The sequence below is a fragment of the Mastomys coucha genome, unplaced genomic scaffold, assembly GCF_008632895.1.
Source record: "Mastomys coucha isolate ucsf_1 unplaced genomic scaffold, UCSF_Mcou_1 pScaffold18, whole genome shotgun sequence".
NCBI lineage: Eukaryota > Metazoa > Chordata > Mammalia > Rodentia > Muridae > Mastomys > Mastomys coucha.
The window spans coordinates 75,088,017-75,106,768 of record NW_022196900.1 but is presented as its reverse complement, the minus strand read 5'-3'; the positions used below and the strand labels follow the sequence as shown (position 1 = coordinate 75,106,768).

The window sequence follows — 18,752 nt, the reverse complement described above, 5'->3', positions numbered from 1 at the left end:
AGAAAAAAAGAAAAAAAGAAAAAAAAAAGAAAAGAAAAAAAGGGTTTTTCCTTCAAGATACTCTTTTAATGTCTTGCTCCTGGATCAGTAACACAGGCCAGCAATCAGAAGAGCTGCTGTGAGGCAGGAGGAGTTAACAACAGCGGTGCTAGCAGGGCCCCTAACTTGTCCCTGCCCTGTTCCAGAGATGCCTAGAAGCTACAGCTCCCAGCATTCCTCTACCTCTGGTGGCCTCAAAGACCCAAGGACCCTACAGCCCAGCAGGCTTGAACGCCTAAGCCCTAAAAGGCAATGCCTGGTCTCTTAGATGCCAAGCCCTGAAGCAAAGCAGCCTTCTGCATACTCACATGACTTTCAAGTCCCAGTCTCCACAGGTAACAAAGATTGACTTGACGTTTGGATCTAAGAGGCCTTCCTTCGCCATCCACTCATCGACCCTCTGGAAAGTACACAAGAACAAATGAGATGATCCTTTTCCCTGAGCCCAAGAATAGCGCAACAGTGACACACAGCTAAGCCACTTGTAACCGGAGCATGAGGAATGGTAGTCTCGCCCAGGCAAGCTCTGCTTCTCTCTGTACTCTTAGCCTTGGCTGGGGACTACAGAGGTTCTTGAAGGATGATCCCTTCGGGGAGATACCACAGTCTGTGTGTGGTGGGAGAGAAAGCTCCTCTACCCGTCTGTGTGTGACAGCCTGCCCGTGATCCCAACTAGCAGTTCAAACACCCTTCTGTGACTTAACTGTCTCTCTCCTTGGCTGTCACACAAAGGCATAGCCCAGTGTAGACACAAGCAGTCCTGGGCCCTGAGAGCAGGGCAGAAGGAGGCCAAGACAGGGCCTTCCCCGTAGCCTTGCTCACGCTGTGCTTCTTCGTTTTTACAGTAGGTGCTTACTAACTGTGCTTATAAACCTACTTCTTTACCAGGTGAAGACAAAACGCACTTCCCTTCAAAGGAGGTCCCACTGATGGGCTAAGTACCCTCCCAGTAGTGAGGCAATGCTGCTTGATCTAATTGCTCAGAGTTTTACAAACCAGCAGAAGGATTCAAATTCAGTAGAGCATTCTGAGGCCTGAGCTCAAGTGCACCACAGGGAAAGAAACCATTCCCAAGCACACCCAAGTCCTTCTCTTCATGCCTCCAGCTGGGTTTACTGTTTGCACTTACAGTGGAGTACAAACAAGAGAATTGTCATAAAGAATTCATGAAGCACTGCCTATTTTTCAGAAGATCTCAGGCACAGGGAAGGAGTGCAACCAATCATACCATGGCTTCTACTTGCATAGGAGGATTATTTTTTAAGTCTCTATCACACAGTAGTTAGAAACACCGAATTAAAAGTAAGACACATCCTGTCCCAATCCTTGCCTCTTCCTTATCCTGGCTATGTTGTTGACTGGAAGTCATTTAAAAGTCATTAAACACCACTGAACCTCAGTTTCTTCCATCTATACAACTGGGTAGGATGACAATCCTTACTGAGTTGTTCTGAGAATTAAACGTGGTAATGTATCAAATGCCTCCCCTAAAATGGACGGGAGCTCACAGAGACAGGGTGGTGAAGATGGACCTGTCAAGTGGACTGCAGGAGGAACACTAACAGCACTCCTGACAAGAGCCCCAGCATGGCGGCGGCTGTTCAAGTGACAGTTAAAACCTGTCTTCCCTAGCAGACTGTAAGAGAGCAGGAGTTCCACTTCATTGGCTGTCCTGTTCCAGAGTTTTACTCAGTACAAATGTGTTGCCAGGTATGCTGGCACACACCTGCAATTCCAATAGTCGGGAAGCTGGGAAGTTGAGGATTACAAGTTGGAAGCCAGTCTGAGCTACACAGAAAGTTCAAAACTAGCCTAAGCTATATAGCAGAACCTGACTCAAAACAATAGATCCTTGATGGCTGAAAACATTAACAGATGCAAGTTTAGTGAGAACAAAGCCTACATGGCAGAAAACTGCGGTCTAGTTAGAACAGACTGCAGAGGGCTGTGTGATCAGTAGGAATGGAGAGCACATGTGGGCCCTAAGGAAAAATGCCCAGCTAGCAGGTATAGCTAGCTCCCTGGCACTTCTGAGGTGCTGGAGACGCCCAGTAATAAGACCAAGGGCCCCCTCTAATTCTATGGCAGTCCATTACCCAGAATGTAAGCGCTGCTCCCTGGTACATACTGGTAGACCATAGTGTCTCTAAACCTTCTTTCACAGTCTGTACTTATGCCTAAGCATCATCCCCAGCCAAGGAACCTAAGCAGGGAGTCTGGGTGTTCCTCTGCTGAGTGACTGCCTCCCTCAGCTCTCTAGCTTAATCCCTTATGTACATGTGCACACATGTGCAGCCATACACTATCACATCTTTTACCCAAGGTCACGTAAAAGGTAGACTTCATTGAAGAGAACAGATAAGATCAACCCAGAGCTTCCTAAATCCATAAAACCTATATGCTCAAGTAAGTGTCCCACACGGTAGCATCCCAATCCCCCACTCACAGTGGGGAAGAAGAGAGCAGAACAGGACAGGACTGCCAGTGTGACTCAGTCAGCATGGCCACGGCTTTGCCCCAAGGGGCACCTAATACTCCACCATGTGGCAGAAACTTAGTGAGCATCTGCCACTGTGAGCCTGCCCACACACAGGCTTGACCTCCCTGCTCTACCTAAATGAAAAAAGGCAACAGGAACTACAAGACAACTCCAATCTGTCACTAACAGTATACGGAGCCCAGCATGAGCTCTACTCAAAATAGATAAATCAGGCAGGCATCTTGCTAGCTGCCTTGTTTGGGACAAGATTTTAGTTCTGTATCTGACTGAGGACTAACAGGGTGAGTATGGTGTGCTTGTCTTCCATAAACTCTGTTCAGATGGGTGCTGGAAATCTTCCCCCTCACCTACAAAATCCCAGAAGTGGGTAACATTCAGAACACTCCAAGCACCCCACTCTAGGGCTGGCCTGGCATGTCAGAAAGGTTTCTTGTGAACGCCACATCTCCCCTCAACTCTGACCATTACTTTAATCACCCCAGTTTGGAGCTGCCAGGACCTAGCAACAGACATTCCTGGGAAACGCTATGTGCCCTCTATCCTCCATTAAAGCAAAGCTGTTAGGGGCTACTGCTGGCAAGGAGCAACCATATTGAGGGAGTCCCTCAGTCCTAGCAATGGACTACCTCTCAAAAGGGCAGAAGGTCAGGAAGCAAAGAGAAACTACCTTATCTTACCTTACCTTACCTTTACCTTCTGCCATCTACCGCAAGCGCCCCCACCATGTCCAAAACTGAGCTGAAATGCCTAGAACTCTACACTCCAGAGACCAAGAGTACCCACTCCCACCAAGGTAGCTAAGCCTGTCTCTCAGACCTGCTCCATGCAGATGTGTCCAGGATGTTCAGGCCATGACTCTCTCCCAGGGGACAGTTAAGGGGAGGTGTCTCCCTTTTGATGCCACACCTCTACATCTTCACTGTCCACCTGCCATGCAATTGTGCCATCGATATTCCTCCTGAACATTGATATGGCCCAAGTTTTAGATTTATGAGGCTTAAAAACAAATAAAGCACCTAATGAAATCCACAGGCTTGTTCTTGTCTGCCCTCCTCTACAGAGCAGCGCTGTCAAAGAACCCTTCTTAGAAAACCCTAAGGCTGGAGGGGTGAAGGGAGGGTAGGCTAAGATCAAGAAGAGCCTCTTCCTTATTCCCTCTAGCTGGAGCCCAGGAAGCAGCGCCTTAACCTTTCCCAGTTCCCTGAGGAGAATATCCAAGAAGTGTGGTCTCTGCCAAGAGTTCTAAAGTCTTTAATTTGATTTCCCTCACATAGGCAATTGTTGTAATTATTCTGATTAGGAATCATTACCCAGTGCAGCCTCTGCACCCGACAGGCACATCGCATCCAGCGGCAAGCAGCAGTGGGGCAGGCGGCTGCCTGCAGCTCCTGGAGGAGCTGACAGCAAACAAAAGCCATCGATGGGGAGTTCTGGGTGAGTTAATGAAGTGCTCACATGCCACAGGAAGCCAACACCAAAGCTAAACAAAAACACCTCGAGTCCCAGGGGCTAATCCTATAAGGCTACAAAGCAGCTCCTCTGTCCCAGCCCACCCAGCACAAGCCTTGGCTGCGACAGCACAGGCCACAGGCAGGTGAGGAGGGGTGAAGGGGCTCTGTCTGACTCCCGGCAGCACTTGGACATCTTGTCAGTAACCCTGATGGGAACAGCTGGAGATGACAGATCAATGGTTCAATACTCTCAACAGCATGTCACTGATGTGACAGCAAATGTTATTCTAATCAAGCCATAATCATAGTCAAATTATACAGCAACATTCTCAGGAGGGGAGGGAAAGAAAGGCAGCAGGAAGAGGTCAGAGGTCAGGACTTAAAGGTCATTCAACCTACCTCTAGCACTTGCTGCAGGCTTGGCTGGCCATCCACCATGGCTTGAATGATCCCGGTGAGCTGTAAAGAAAGAAAACACAGCCTTTGGGTAGACAACCAAGACACAAGGAAGAACGGTCCATTCTGTTCCCTCAATTCCTCCTCCAATGTGAGGGCTGGGGCGTCAATGCTTCAAGCTCAGAGGCAGCCTGTGAGGATGGATGTCGCCAGCAGCAGCCTTGTCTGAAATGGGCCCACACACATGCTAACAACAAGGCAGGTTCCGTGCATGTTTCAACTTTTATTTGGGGGACTTTTTTCTTTTAATTTTACATATCTTTTGTATTCAACAGGTTTAATAAGATCCCACAAATTAGTCTTAAGGCACATTAGGCTCCAGCACCACAGAAGCTCCCATGGAGCCTGGTGAATGGGTGCTCCAGCTAGACATACTTGGTTCTGAATCCTTCCCTTTCTCTGAGCCGCTGTCCATCCAGGACTTCCCCCATTTACCCTTTTAAGGAAGTGTAAGCACATAGCCACTTATTTGATATTCCAGAAACTGTTTTTATATTAATTGGGTAACACAGGACAAGACTTGGAAACCTGGACACCTCAGTCCTCCACATTGCCCAGCCAAGCTAGGCTACCTGTGAACAATGGGAAAGAAAGGCCTAATGTATAGACTCTGGCCTAGAAACTGGCTCAGGACATAGGTTCTGCCCAGGTCAGGCCCAGCTTTAAGCAAGCTTGTTGTTTACCTTTGTTATTTCTGAAGTAAACATATCCCTCAAGCACAGAGCAGGCGCAGAGTTCCCATCAGTCTAAATCCTGAGGCTCTGTCCTGGACACTAGCTAGAAATCACAATGCCGCCGTCATTGTATCTTGCACACTAAGTTAGACAGCACAGTGCTACCATGTCCTGGCTATTCTTACCAAGAGTATGTCGGCTGGCTTGGAAACAACTTTTTTGTTGAAGTGGGGGAAGGGGTTTAAAACTCCAATTAAACTATAATTACATTTAATGAATACCAAATACCTAAGTCACAGAAAGTGCCAGCTCTAAAAGGGAAGGTTATTTTCTCATAGTGACTTACATGGAATGGTAATACACACCTTTTAGGGAAGAAATTTTCATTTTAAGAATGCTGAATTCCTCTAGGTGGGTTTCTGTAGTTCATCAAGTCATTATTAGGTGGTATTTTAAGGAAGTGTAAGGACACAGCCACTCTATTTTATATTCCAGAAACTGTTTTTATATTAATCTGTATTTTAATTGGGTAACAGCTGCTGCCTACAGACTTCCCATGGTCTAAAAGGAAAATAAATTAGAAAGATTAACTACACTGTTCTTTTGCAAGGCTTTAACCCACAGCATGCCCACCCGGCTGGCACCTCCACACCCTTTCCTTGCTTGGGAGACCAAAGAACTGCCCAGCAGAGGGAGGGCCTGAGTCAAAGAGAAAAAAAGACTGGTCTCCTGCTACATGCTGGGTAGAGGGAAGGTGAGGCACCTTGCATGGGAGGGAGGTTTAAATTTGAGAACAGAGCATTCTTATTCATTCTCCTAACACCTACTATGTGCCAGAGAAGCAGGAGCCTGCATGGGTACACTAAAGCCCTGCTCATGGAATTGCCCTCTTCACCACAGGGCTCTATGCCCAGCCTGGCTAGTGCCCAGAGCCACACCCAGGGCAGGCAGGCAGGTGCCCTGGATTTTCTGTCAGGCATATTGGGACCAACAGTCAGAAGTAGACTCTCAAGCTCAACTCCAGGTCCACCTTCCAGAAGTCAGACTGACAGCTAGACTTTAGCTGTTCATCCCAGTCTCATTCCTTCCTGCTAAATTCTTCCAGGATAGAGGGATGGTAAGGGTCAGGGCTGTGGTGGGAAAGGCCCACAGCCACTCCCACTTCTTGGAAAGCTCCAGGGTCCAAGCATCAGTCTGCATCTAGTATGAGTCCTAGGGAAAGGCCTAGGCCTACTTCTCTGCTCCCGCCCGGGGTAACTCACTAAAATTTTCAGTTAAAAAGCCCAACGCTGGAGAGCTTCGCAGAGTCTTACATGTAAAGACAAAGGGACAGAACAAGAGCTCCCCTCCTCCCAGAACGCAAGTCAGCTCCCATGTACCCCTAGGCCCTGGGAAAATCACAAGTGGGTAAGAAACATTAGACCTTAGTTTAGTAGTACAGCACTGGCTTAGCACACTCAAGGCCTTCAGTTCAAACTTTAGCACCACAAAAAAAGAATTAATTAATTATAAAAAATCACATCACCTAAAAAGAAAACCAGGGGCCACCCTAAGTATCCTGCTGGAACGCTGTAAAACTCCTCACTGTGGATCAGGCCCACCTCTCCCCACAGCTCAGCAGCCAGGCATCACAAGCCTGGCCTGGAGGTCAGCTGCACTCCCCATGCTTTCCTAGATGGCACACATTTCCAGGGTGGCTCATCACTGAGTTCCTGGAGGACAGTGGTTCAACTAGACATGGCCTTCTGTGAGAAGCCTTATAGTCTTAAGGGACAGAGAGAGTTCTTGGAGGGAATAGACTTATTACCCAAAGAATGAGCCACCTCTTACCAGCTCTGCCAGTGTACAATGGCTGAAGGGGGATAAAACTGAGAAAGTTGGTCCCTGTACTTCATACACAGGCAAGCCATAAATGGTAAGGGAGAGAGACTACTGTATAAAATTAACTGGGAAGTTCTTAGGCCTAACTTAAATCCTTCATGGTATAGTTTTAAGCCCATACCACTTAGATTAATATATGTTTGCAAAAGGCTTTCATAGCCTCGCAATGAAAGGTACTAGAGCAAAGCCAAGTATTTGTTAAGCTGAGAAGCTCACAGGCTAAACAGGGCTCAGAGGCCTTAACCACTTAAGGTAGGAGAGGTGGGAGAACGAATTAATGTGTGCTCTCTGATTCCTTTCACTGAGGAATTACAGATTAACTCCCACTTCTCCAGTCAGAGACCACAGGAAGGGACTTCTGACCTAACTGATAACACTGCTGGCTCCCAGTGCCCCCACTATATGAGGGCTTTGTCCAGGGATGAGCCAGCTTCACTGGAAACAGTAGGAACTCCAGAAAGCAGCCAGGAAACTCAGTGCCAAGAGGATGTCAGCGGCCAGCTAGTCTCCTTTCACAGTTTATCTCCAACACAATCGTATTCTGACACCAAGACAGTTTGTTGATTACATAAGCACTTGTCTCTGGTGTGCAATCTGATAATCAGGCCCACTTTTTCTCCTCACACAAAGAGGCCAATAAATCTCACCCTTTTTAAGTACAGGTGCAAGACAAAGCCCTTTACTGGCATTTAGCAAAATGGGTATTTCTGTTTTTTTTCTTTCACAGCAACAACAACAAAAGACTATACATGGCCAGGGGCCACTGCAGCTTAGCTATTGAAGCCCAAGCTCACAGGCTGGGACAGACTCTAGAAGTCACAAGAGAGGAACTTCCATGCCCCTGTCTCTACCAGAATGTGGCTCAGGATGAGTGTCAATGAACTGAGGCAATGCCTCAGGAGGCTGAGACCCTTCTCACAAAGCAGCATGAGCACTTGTGTAGGACTCCAGACCTGTTCAGGCCATTCTCTCTGTGGTCCAACACTATACAAACATACTCGCAAATATATGCACATAGGTTAGAGGTTTTGTTTGGGTGGTTTTTTTGACTTATGCTTTTTTTGAGACAGAGTTATTACATAGCCCCAGGCCTTGGTATTACAGCCTTGAACTTACTGGGTTAATCTAGGATGGCCTCCAACTCCCAGCCTCCTGTCTCAGCCTCTTGGGTACAGAGATTACAAGCAAGGATCATCATGCTGAGCTATTTGCTTGTCTGTAGTCCATGCTGGCACTGAACCCCTTATACTCCTGTTTCTGACTAAAGAGTGTTGAGATTATAGGCACATGTACTGCGCCTGACCATACTAGGGTTCTTAAAAATCTCTTGTACTTGAGAAACAGGCTCTGCTAGAGGAGCCATTTGGGTCCAAGCTAGAGGTGTTGAGACCACTGCTCACACACTTATTAGAGATTTATTAGAGATTCATACATCTCTGGGTAGGTTAATCCCAATGCTATCCTAAAACTGGGTACTGCGAGGGCGGGTGAGCCTCCTCCTGTATCCATACTTCTTCTCAAGACCTAGTTACAGCTGGGATGGAGTCAGAGCAACACGGAGGTAATGTAGGGTTTTCCAAAGAGACTTGACTCACTCAAAATGACAAGTCAGAGGCCACCAAGATGGCTCATCCAATAAGGGCACATACCCTCAAGCCTGAGAACCTGAGTTCAAACCATGAAAGGTACAGTGAGGAAAACCAACTCCTATAAGCTGCCCTTGTCCAACATGCACTGCAGCACATGTGCATTCCCTCCCTAATTTTTTTGTTTGTTTTTTGTTTTTTTGTTGTTTTTGTTTTTTGTTTTTTGTTTTTGTTTAAAAAAATAAAAGGCCAAGTCAACAGTATAGTAGCTTACCTCCTTGGCAATGTTCCTGTTTATGGAGCACACATGGAACTAGACCCTCATAGAAATAGAAGCAAAAACAGACAGGTCTAGTTCAGCACTCCAAGAACTCATTACAGAGTAGCAAAACAGATAAATAATCAAAAGTACAAGCTGCTGGATCAATGTGACTTGGGGTAAGCATGATCCAGGCTGTGTACCATGGAAGGCTGCAAACCTAAGCAGGCCTGGAGCACAAGAAAGCACAGGGCACACTACAGTGGGTCGGGACAGCAGGAGCCAGGGGTTGGAGAGTGCTGAGATATCAACCCAATGCCTCACAGCCAGATCTCTGTCTTCAGAACAGTTGTGGAGCCAGGATTCCAACACAGGACCCCACCCTCACTACCCTCCCATTATGGATGGTTTTGGGTATAACTGTCAAGAAGAAAAGGATGCTTTCTGGGCACCTCCCATCCCCACTCTGGAGGATATTCCCCATTCCAGAGCACCTACTCTTGCCTAAGGCTGGCCCCAGCAGCACTTTCCATTCCTGAAGAGGCAGCAACTACTCCAAGATCTGGGTCTCTGGTCCATACCAGGCAGTGTGGCCTCATAGCGCCACACCAGTCTAAATGTTCCCAGATCATTTGTTCCCCAAAGCTAAGCTAACCAGGGTGGTCTGGATAGTATCTAGATGGTAAGAGGGTGTGGCACAGCTTGCAGGCCAATGGGGGTCTTAGGTGGTGGCTAGTATAACCTTCCACCAGTGACTTTCGAAACGCGGGCAAAGGGCAAACTAGCCACTCACTCTGGTGGGAAAGGCAATTTCCAGGGGAAAGGGGGAAATGATGGAAAGCTTCAACATCATGAGCTGGAGTGAAAGGCTTAGGAGAATGGACATCTGGGCAGATGTGTACTTGCCATAAAAGGTCGAGCTGGGTCACAACTCAGGAGCAGCTCTGGAGACTCCATTATCTGAACTAGTCAGCCTCAGGGCCCATTGGAACACCCACTGCAACCTGCAGGCCCTTCCCCAGCCTCTTCCACAACAACTGTCCAGGCTTCCCCAAGTACTTCTTTCCCCTACTTTCACTTATGTGTAGAAAGGAGGTCTTTATATGAAGGCACAAAGGCTCAATATATCTCAGCTCCAAATTAATGTTTTCTGTCACCTTTGCTGCCAGGCATGCCTGACTGGTGATTCTACCACAGAATGCCTGGCAGGGCACACTATAGAAAATGGCCACAGACGGTATCAATCAATGCACCATTCTGAGAATTAGCCCTCTCAGGAGCTGGACTCCCTCCACTCTGATGATAGCTCTTCTAAACCTCCAGCAATTATCAACATCTCAGCTCTGTAAAATGGGGCCAGTGCTGATCTGCAGGCAAGGTAGCCAAGTGCAGCACAAACCCAGGCTGGACACTCAGCCTGGCCAGCCTACCTTCTCTGTCCTTGGTGGGAAAGCCATGCTTCGCTTTGCAGGACAGAGCAACATTAACATCTCAGGAAGAAAGCTAAGAAAACCTGAACATAACAGTTCATTCCAAGGCTGCAAAACAGACCCTACTGAGGATGGAACTGGAAAGAACCCCAGTCCCTGAAGTCCCTGAGGTCCCTGAGGTCCCATACTACTCTGAGATTGACTCCAAGTGTCCAGTTGCCAGGAATACTGAGAACATGAAGGAAAGGGAAACATTGGGGAATCTGGGGCAAACTGTATCACGGCTGTCCCTGGGGACAGATACTCATGCAGTCACAGACTAAAGTAAAGTGAAAAGCCATTGCTGGGCTCTAGCCTTAAGCACTGACTGGACCTAGCTTTCCCTAAGTGGCCTGCATAAACCAACAATCCCGAAGCTCCTCTCCCAGAAGCCCTTACCTCTGTACAGAAGGGGGTAAGCTGTGGGTGGACTACAGGCTGGACATACATGTGAAAGGTAGACTCAATTTCCATGGTTCGGCCATTTAACTTCAGGATGGGGAACTCAATGATTTCCTAGAATGCCAAAGAGACAGAAGAGAAGGTAAGTTATTTTGGTCAACCATTTTAAATAACTATGCCAAGCCAAGAAAGAATGAGTGTTTGTGGCTCATTCCTTCTGCCAGCTCAAACCCAAGGCTAGGAGAGGTGATATCAACATTTACAATCCCACTGCTGACACTGCTAAAGCCTTCTCATCATTGTAGGGAAGGAAGACAGTGGCACACTCTGTCTGTTTCCCTCACAGAGGCCCATTCGGATGATCCTCTAAGACAAAGAAAGGCCTTCCATCTCTTGCCTTGGCTGCTGTCCTGAACTGTCTGGATCTCCAGGTAAGCAAGCACAGACTTCCTTATATGAAACACTGCCAGTGGTGGTGTGGGATGCTTCAGAGGGTGGGGGCGAGGTCTTCATTAGTTTTTGTGAGAAAAAAAAAGTAACAAACAAACAAACTCCCAAAATAAAGCCAAAGGGGATATCAGAGACAAGAACATGCAACACAAGTTAATAGAGGTCAGTGCCTCCCACCTTTCCCTTCAAGCACTGCACACTCCCCTTTGCCTGCCCCTACCCGCCCAACCGCTTAGCAAGCCCTTCCCAGTCTGCTGGAAGGTAATGGAAGAGAAGGAGGAGGAGTGACAATTTGTTTGGTGTCTCTAAGATTAATTTGTCTCCGTTATTTAATAGAGATGCACAGCACCAAGGTCCTGGTGTGCAAACAGGCTTGCAGAATGCTGGCTGTGCAGCACGCCTCATACATCGTTCCTGGAGAGGGAGGGATGCACCAGAGGGGGGAGAGGGCAGGAGAGAGCACGCGCACCAGAGAGAAGAGGGAAACCAAAGGGAGAGAATAAAAAAATATATTGCTTTTTAATATTCAAAAACAGTTTGCAAAATTTAATCAAAGCAGAGGAAAAGCTAACATTTTTACCACTTTGACATTTTTATTAGCGCTTTCATAAATTTTTAAAACATGAATGGAATTAGTTTACAACACCCACACACAAAAAAAACTGCCCTGAAAACATCTGGAAGAGACAAATAGGAAATAATAAAAAAATAAATAAAAGCAAAATCTTCCAAGTAAAATTAGCATGTGAAAAAAGCCTACACTGCAGAGACAAAAGGGAGTTCTGCCCACACAGGGCTCCAACAATCCGCTCCAGGGGCATGCGTACCCCAGAACCCTCTTTCTAGAGAAGATCCTCCTAGAATCATCAAAGCCAAGGCAGAGACAACCTGGAAGAGCAATATAGAAACCACCACGGCTGACTACTCCTGACCACACTCAGGGAATCAGTAGGCAAGGAAAACAGAAAGTTGTCAATTGCCTTTATGTCCCAAGGAAGACAACTGCCAACCTTGGGAAATACATCCACTAATATTATGGACCTGTCTTTTTAAAGTATTTATTTCAATCCAAAGCATAACAGTAAGATTGAAAAACAAATCAATGCAGTTAGATTTCATGTAAGAGAAATTTAAAGGTTCTGGCTGCCTGGGTAGCTCTAGGCCAGTGGTTTTCAACCTTCCTAATGTTGTGACCCTTTAATACAGTTAAAGGTTGTGTTGACCCCTCAACCAGAAAATAATTTTTGTTGCTACTTAGTAACTGTAATTTTGCTATTATATGGATCATAATGTAAATATCCCTGTAAAAGGGTCACTCAACCAGACTCATTAGCTGATGGGAGCTTACCTGGTCCCCCTGGGCTGATCCCCAGAGATGAAGAAGCAGGAGAGAACTTATTACCAGACACAGGAAGGGCAAAATGGCTGCAAGGTAAGGGCAAGAAGGCCCAGGCTGCTCCTCAGGCCAGCTAACAGACAGCTTTCCCCAGTGGAGTGAAGGACTCATTCTCTAACTGGTAAGTCTTCGCCCCCATAAAGTACTATAAAGCAGCCCAAGCAAAGGGAAGTTTTGCTATGGAGAACTAAGTTGAGCATTCGCACATATACCATACACACTGTTCCTAAAACTTCACATATCCACAGTTCCCAAAAGCTGTGGTTCATGGGTCAGACACCTCCCCCCCATAACCCCTGAATCATAAATCCTTCTACTAAATAGGAGAAACACTCCCCCCGCACCCCCACAGAAAGAGCTCCACAGCCTGGTGAGTTTGGCTGCCTTGTGTCCAAGGAAACAAATACAGCAGCTCCTCACTAACAATGTTAGCTAGGCCCGAAATGAGATTTAACCTGTGACACAACTGTACTTTTCATTTAAACTTTCATTTGGAAAGAAACAGTGTTTGGAGACCTGCAGTTTGTCCTGCTAATAAAGACAAGTGTTGGGACCTTTAAGGATGCCATTCATCTTTGGCTTTTATTAAATTCAATTTTCTTAAGCCTGTGATACATTATGAAATTAGGAGTTGACATTCCTCTGGAAACAAAAATATCTATCAAACATAAATAGGGGGAAAAAACCTCTATTACCAAGAATGTATGGCTTAAAGTTGATCTCTTTCTACTTTTTTACAAGCACACGGTTTGTTTTAGATATGTGAAATGCTATTACAAATCTGGAATTTCATTAGTATTATAAAACAGAACGTGCTTCAGCTCTTGCTCTGACCAGAACTGTATCAGCTTTCTCAGCAGGCTTTGAAAACTCAGTATTGGATCTCCCACTGAAGCTCAGCATTCAGACTCTCCTGCTAATGGTTCCTTTAATCATAGGGACATAGAGCTAGTGAACAAATTCACCTTACTGAGACCTGTTTCAGCTCCTATAGGGGGTAGGGGGGAAGAAAAAGAAAGAAAGCAACCCCCAAGATGCCTAAACTCAAGGCTCAGGACACGTTGAGATCAGCCTGTGAGCCGGGCCTAGTCCTCAAAAATCAGGAGGGACTCACAGGAACCACATATACACAACATGGCCACTATCCTGGAGTCTTCCCTCAGAAGCATCAGGAACTGTAACATGACTGCACAGGACCTATTCCTCTGAACCACTGAGATGCAAAGAGGAGCTTGTGGCAGAAGACTCTTTAAAGATTCTTAAAAACAAAACAAACACAAAAAAATTGTTTTAAATGGAGCTGGGGAGATGGCTTAGCCGTTAAGAACATGCACTGCTCTTGCAGAAAACCTGAATTCAGTTCTCAGTGCTCACATCCATCAGGTGGCTCACAGCCACTGTAACTAAGTTCAGGAGATCTGAAGCCTCTGACCTATAAGTGCTCTTGTGCTTATATGTACACACTCTCACATACTCATACATAATTACAAATAAAAATTTAAAAAGACCTTCTGAGGGGTCAGAGCAGAAAGATCTTATAGATAACTTCTTTCTGCCCCATACTGTCCAGTAAGCCCCACATTCTGACCCCACAGCACAGTCATGGAGAAGAACCCTATGCTGCACCAAGCTGGCATACCTATGCATCAGGTATGCCTGAGCCATGCCAAACACTTCCTAGACTGTTTTTACTGATAATGGTCAAAGACAACACCACCCACCCCACCCCCCAACCCTGCCCCGCCCAATGCTACAGGTAGACGGTATCAAGTGCTAGCTTTTAGCTCTGGTTGCTCTCAGATAATGACAGCACTATCCCTGCTCCTCTTCCTTTCCCTTGCCCAATTCTATTAATCCCCTGAAAAAAAAAGAGAGAGTTGTTTGTTTGAGGAAAGAAGACCCAGTCTGTATTCATAAGGCCCCTATCCAACTTCTAAGAAAAGTTCCATAATTCTTTTATCTCCCTATGCCATGCACATCAATTCAACTACCAGGGGGCTACTATGTTAGATAGAGTGGAGCTGAAGAGGTGAGTAACTTATGACTTGGAGAAGTGCTTGAATTAGCAGAAATCACAATCGAGCAAACAATCAACAGTGGAGGGACATACCAAGTGTCAGGCTTTTCTTCTTTCCCATTCACTTTCTTATTTTAGGCTCACTAACCCTAGGAGATGGGTCATGTCGTCAGCACCAGCATCAGATCATAAACCTATACTGTTAAGCACCTACTATTTAGCAGACATCCCAAGAGGCACAAGAGTGAGGCCTGGTACTTCTCTCAGCACGCTCAAGAGTCTGGGGAAAAGAACAAAAGGAGATGACCTCCAATACTCTCTGCTGTGTGGAGAATGGAATCATCCTGTTCCCTCTGTTTCTTGTTTCCTCTGTGGTAGACACTCTGCTAAGGGCTAACAGAAATTATCTTAATCCTCTAAACAACTTACTAGGTGGAAATCATTACTGCTGATATTTCACAATAAATTAAGGTTCAAGATGTGATGGTCCCTTGTCAACAATGTTGTTAGTAAAGGACAGAGCTGGGACTCCAAAAAGGGAGGGGGAAAAGAGACAAGTAGGACTGACTGTTCTGTAGGAGACTCAGCACATTCCTCAACACCCCAATGGTAGCGTGTGTGGATGGCCTAGGTAGAAGTCCTAGAGGAATGTTCCTGAAGAGTCTCCTGCTCTGTGGCCAGACAGGGGCCACCAGGCTGAGTTCAGGAAGGGAGAAACCTGAGCCTTCATTGTGCATCTCTGGCACCTGCCTCTTGGTCCTCCCTTTCTCAACTTTTGTTGTGTGCAAACAGGAAGGAACTGACAAAAAGGAGACAGAGCTAGTATCTGTCAACCAGAAAACAATCTGCTTTCTGGGATTTTCCACAGGATCTGGGAGGTGATCTGCCTAAGATGACAAGGTAAATGGTGGCTCCAGATTCAAGGCCAGATTCAGAGCACCCCAAGGCAATGTCTACTAGAGTCACCCATTCTTATACCTCTGAACAGCTTCCTTTCTCAACTGCTACCAACCACTGAATCCCAGATTTAGCCAAACTGTCTAGTTTGCCTGGGACCAGATGTCTCTAGAATACACCACTGTCGGTATAAAAACTGGAACAGGTACAGGTTATTTTATACCATTCAGTTGTCCGAGGGCAGAGTAAATTAATACAGTTGGTCTGGGGATGGTGGTTGGGAATTGGCCATAACTGACAACTAAGGACAAAACCCTCCAAATGTGGAACTTTCTAAGTATCCAAGGTTCTCCCCCCTGCTGCACTTACTCACTGTCTCACTCAGTAAAATGCCAGTTGCAATTTTTCTCCCAGAAGGGAGAGAAAACAAAGGAAGCACCAAGCAAATATTCACTTGCTTTTTCCTACAAAAGCAAGCTAGAACACAGGTTTTAAGGCCATTTGATTTAAAACTGACCAACTAAGAGCCCCAGTGGGTCCCTTAATAAATAGGACAAGACTGCAAGGGCACTTCAAGTGACAGTTCATACCCAACTGTTGAAGATTACAGGAAATAAATCTGTAGGGTTTGTTTTTAGAGTATGAAATTATCTGTAGAGATTAGGCTATGCTCGAAGACAGTAAGACAACAGAAGTCAGTCAGCAGAGAGGGCTCAGCTGACCACTGGAATCGGCAGCAAGGGTTACTAAAGTAGCAGTCTATCCCATTTTTCCAAAGCACAAATTCTTCTCAACCTGAGCTGATGTTTCTGTGATCTCGTCTGAAACATGAGACTGAGAAGATCATTTTCATACCTTGCCCAAATGAATCTAAGAAGAGCAAACAGACATTTCCTCAATTTAGAGATAATGACAAGCAATTTATCCTTTCCTTCTATCTCCTGTACTAAAGTATTTGGTAAAAATCCAGAGGCAACCTAACCACAAACAGCAAACATGTAGGGCTTATCCATTGGCTATCAGATCTAGATACAGTCTGATATAGAGATACCCCTTTCTGGGGTAAGTGGGGGAGCCTCCTGCTCATCGGGAAGAATGAGGACGCACTGGGCATGATTTGCCTAACAGTTTCTTGAGGGGGGGGGCATTTTATGCACAAGGAGCTTATTTCTTAAACAAACACTCGTGGTTTTGATTTACACCACAGCCTGCTCCTAAATAATTTATGGCGGGTTAAATTTATTGCCGAGCCCTGGCTGGCTGCAAATTCGAATTGCCAAATAATTAGATTTTAGGGCAAAGCTTATAAATTACCCGTCGATTTGTCCGGACTTGTTTGTCAGTTGCTTTGTGCTTCGGGTCATCTTTGGCATTTGGCTGTTTGGGTTTTAATTGCTGATTTACACTTTGACAGATGAGAGCTGATGCTCGAAGTTTCGGGACAAGCAACGGGGGGAAAAAAACAGAGCTTTAAAAGGCTGATTTTTCACCTATATGTTCCCTTCCACCCATCTCCACAGACCCCCACAAAGCCATTAAAATGTAAAAACAAGGCTGAGAGTAGACAGTGCAATTCTTTAAGGAGTGGGAGTATAGTCTGAGTTATAACTTACCTTTACTAAAATCTGAAATTAAAAAAAAAAAATCAAAAATGAGCCTATATATCAGTAAGTGAAGGAGATCAAAAGTGTTAAAACTGTATCCTCACCCCAGCATACACACCACTGTCTCTCTACATGTACACATGACTCAACTTGAATATTTTTACATGTGCTGAGTAACATCAACTATCAGGGATTTGTAAAGCTCACCTTTAGGACAGCAAACAACTCAATCACTTCTTTGTGGTTACATACATACATACATAAGTTTGTATTGTAATCATGTAATTAATAAAACAAATCTGTGGTTATGAAAGGGAAGAGTTCTTTGGAGTTAGTTTTAAGTTTGTCATGGTAATAAAACAGGGTAGAAATCTTGACTTAGCATTCCAGTATGGTATCTATCTCAAGAGTCTGTACAAAACCAGAGAAGTAAGGCTGGCCTCCCAGTCAGTTGCTATGCTCCAACAGCCTCCTATAAACCATGGGTCAAAGGTAGTAATTCTACTAAGTACTGTCACATACGGCTACATGTAAGCACTGTCTGAAGCACAGACATGTACTTTAAGTTCATTGCATCCTCCTATAACTAACCGCACCTTCCCAATAAGGCAACTGAAGTACAAGGAGCATAAGCCACTTTAGCCAGGGTCACACTATGCATACTTGGTAGAAGAAAAACTCAGCTCTAAACAGCCCAGTTATGAAGCCTATGCTCTCAGTCACTATGCTATCTTGTCCTGAACAGAATAGCCTCTGCCTCAGCTCTCTTTAATCTAGAGGCCAGAGTCCTCACTTTGGGGCTTGGACACATGCAGCTAAATCCTGTTCAGTTAGTCTTGTGATAAACTGGGGAAAAGTCATCTAACTTATTCAGAATTACAAGATATATCAGAGTTTGGCTACACAAAGACTCATTTTTTTTCCAATCAATTATAGATTGCCCTGAAGACACAGTAGCTGGGGTGAAAGAATGAAGGATAGCAGGGTGAAGAAATGAGGCAGACACAGGCCCACTCAGGTAATTGGGTAGGAGCCCAGAGAAGCTGGCTGGGCTAGGCCTCAGGAGACTGTGCTCAGTAATCCTATCATAGCCCCAAATACCACTTATGTACGCCTAGAAGCTTCATCCCTAAGGAGTAGCCCATGGGCTCCCTGTTCTCGGTCCACACGTGACAGCATGGCAGCTGTGCTAGCAGGATAGACTTGAAAGCTTAGACAGCTAGGCCCATCAGTCCTTTTCTCCCTGAATGGCTGAGGTGGTGTCACACCCTCCTAAACTGGCAAGAATCACTCCCTATGTTATGAATGAAAAAGCTAGTACCACAGACAGCATCCCAATGAGAATTTGTTAAAAACGTAAATTCCTGGGGCTGGAGCAATGGCTCAGTGGGTAAGAGCACTGACTGCTCTTCTGAAGGTCCTGAGTTCAAATCCCAGCAACCACATGGTGGCTCACAGCCATCCATAATGAGAACTGACGCCCTATTCTGGGGTATCTTAAGACAGCTACAGTGTACTTACATATAATAAATAAATAAATCTTAAAAAAAAAAAAAACGTAAATTCCTGGGCTATCAACATACCTCAGTAGTAGAGTACTCATGTAGTTGAGGTCCTGCATTCAAACCCCAGCACTGAAACCAAACAAAATCACCAAGAGCACATAACTGT

General features: G+C 45.7%; 1 protein-coding gene across 12 annotated transcripts in view; it reads right to left on the bottom strand.

The window, feature by feature from the left end:
- The window catches only part of Eri3 (ERI1 exoribonuclease family member 3), a 127,768-nt gene that overhangs the window by 84,531 nt on the left and 24,485 nt on the right, over positions 1-18,752 (bottom strand). For 6 of the 12 annotated variants that reach the window (XR_004121026.1, XR_004121024.1, XR_004121025.1 and 3 more), the window contains exons 4-8: positions 17,091-17,102; positions 16,792-16,923; positions 10,715-10,831; positions 4,390-4,449; positions 348-439 (exon numbers count right to left, since the gene is read on the bottom strand). Coding sequence is in view for 9 of the 12 variants with exons in the window: in XM_031378374.1 (XP_031234234.1) it covers positions 348-439; positions 4,390-4,449; positions 10,715-10,831; positions 16,792-16,923; positions 17,091-17,102 (413 nt within the window). In the remaining 3 variants the exon portion in view is untranslated. The remainder of the gene's footprint in view (positions 1-347; positions 440-4,389; positions 4,450-10,714; positions 10,832-16,791; positions 16,924-17,090; positions 17,103-18,752) is intronic. The other 6 variants (XM_031378381.1, XM_031378382.1, XM_031378383.1 and 3 more) reach the window with 1 other exon arrangement.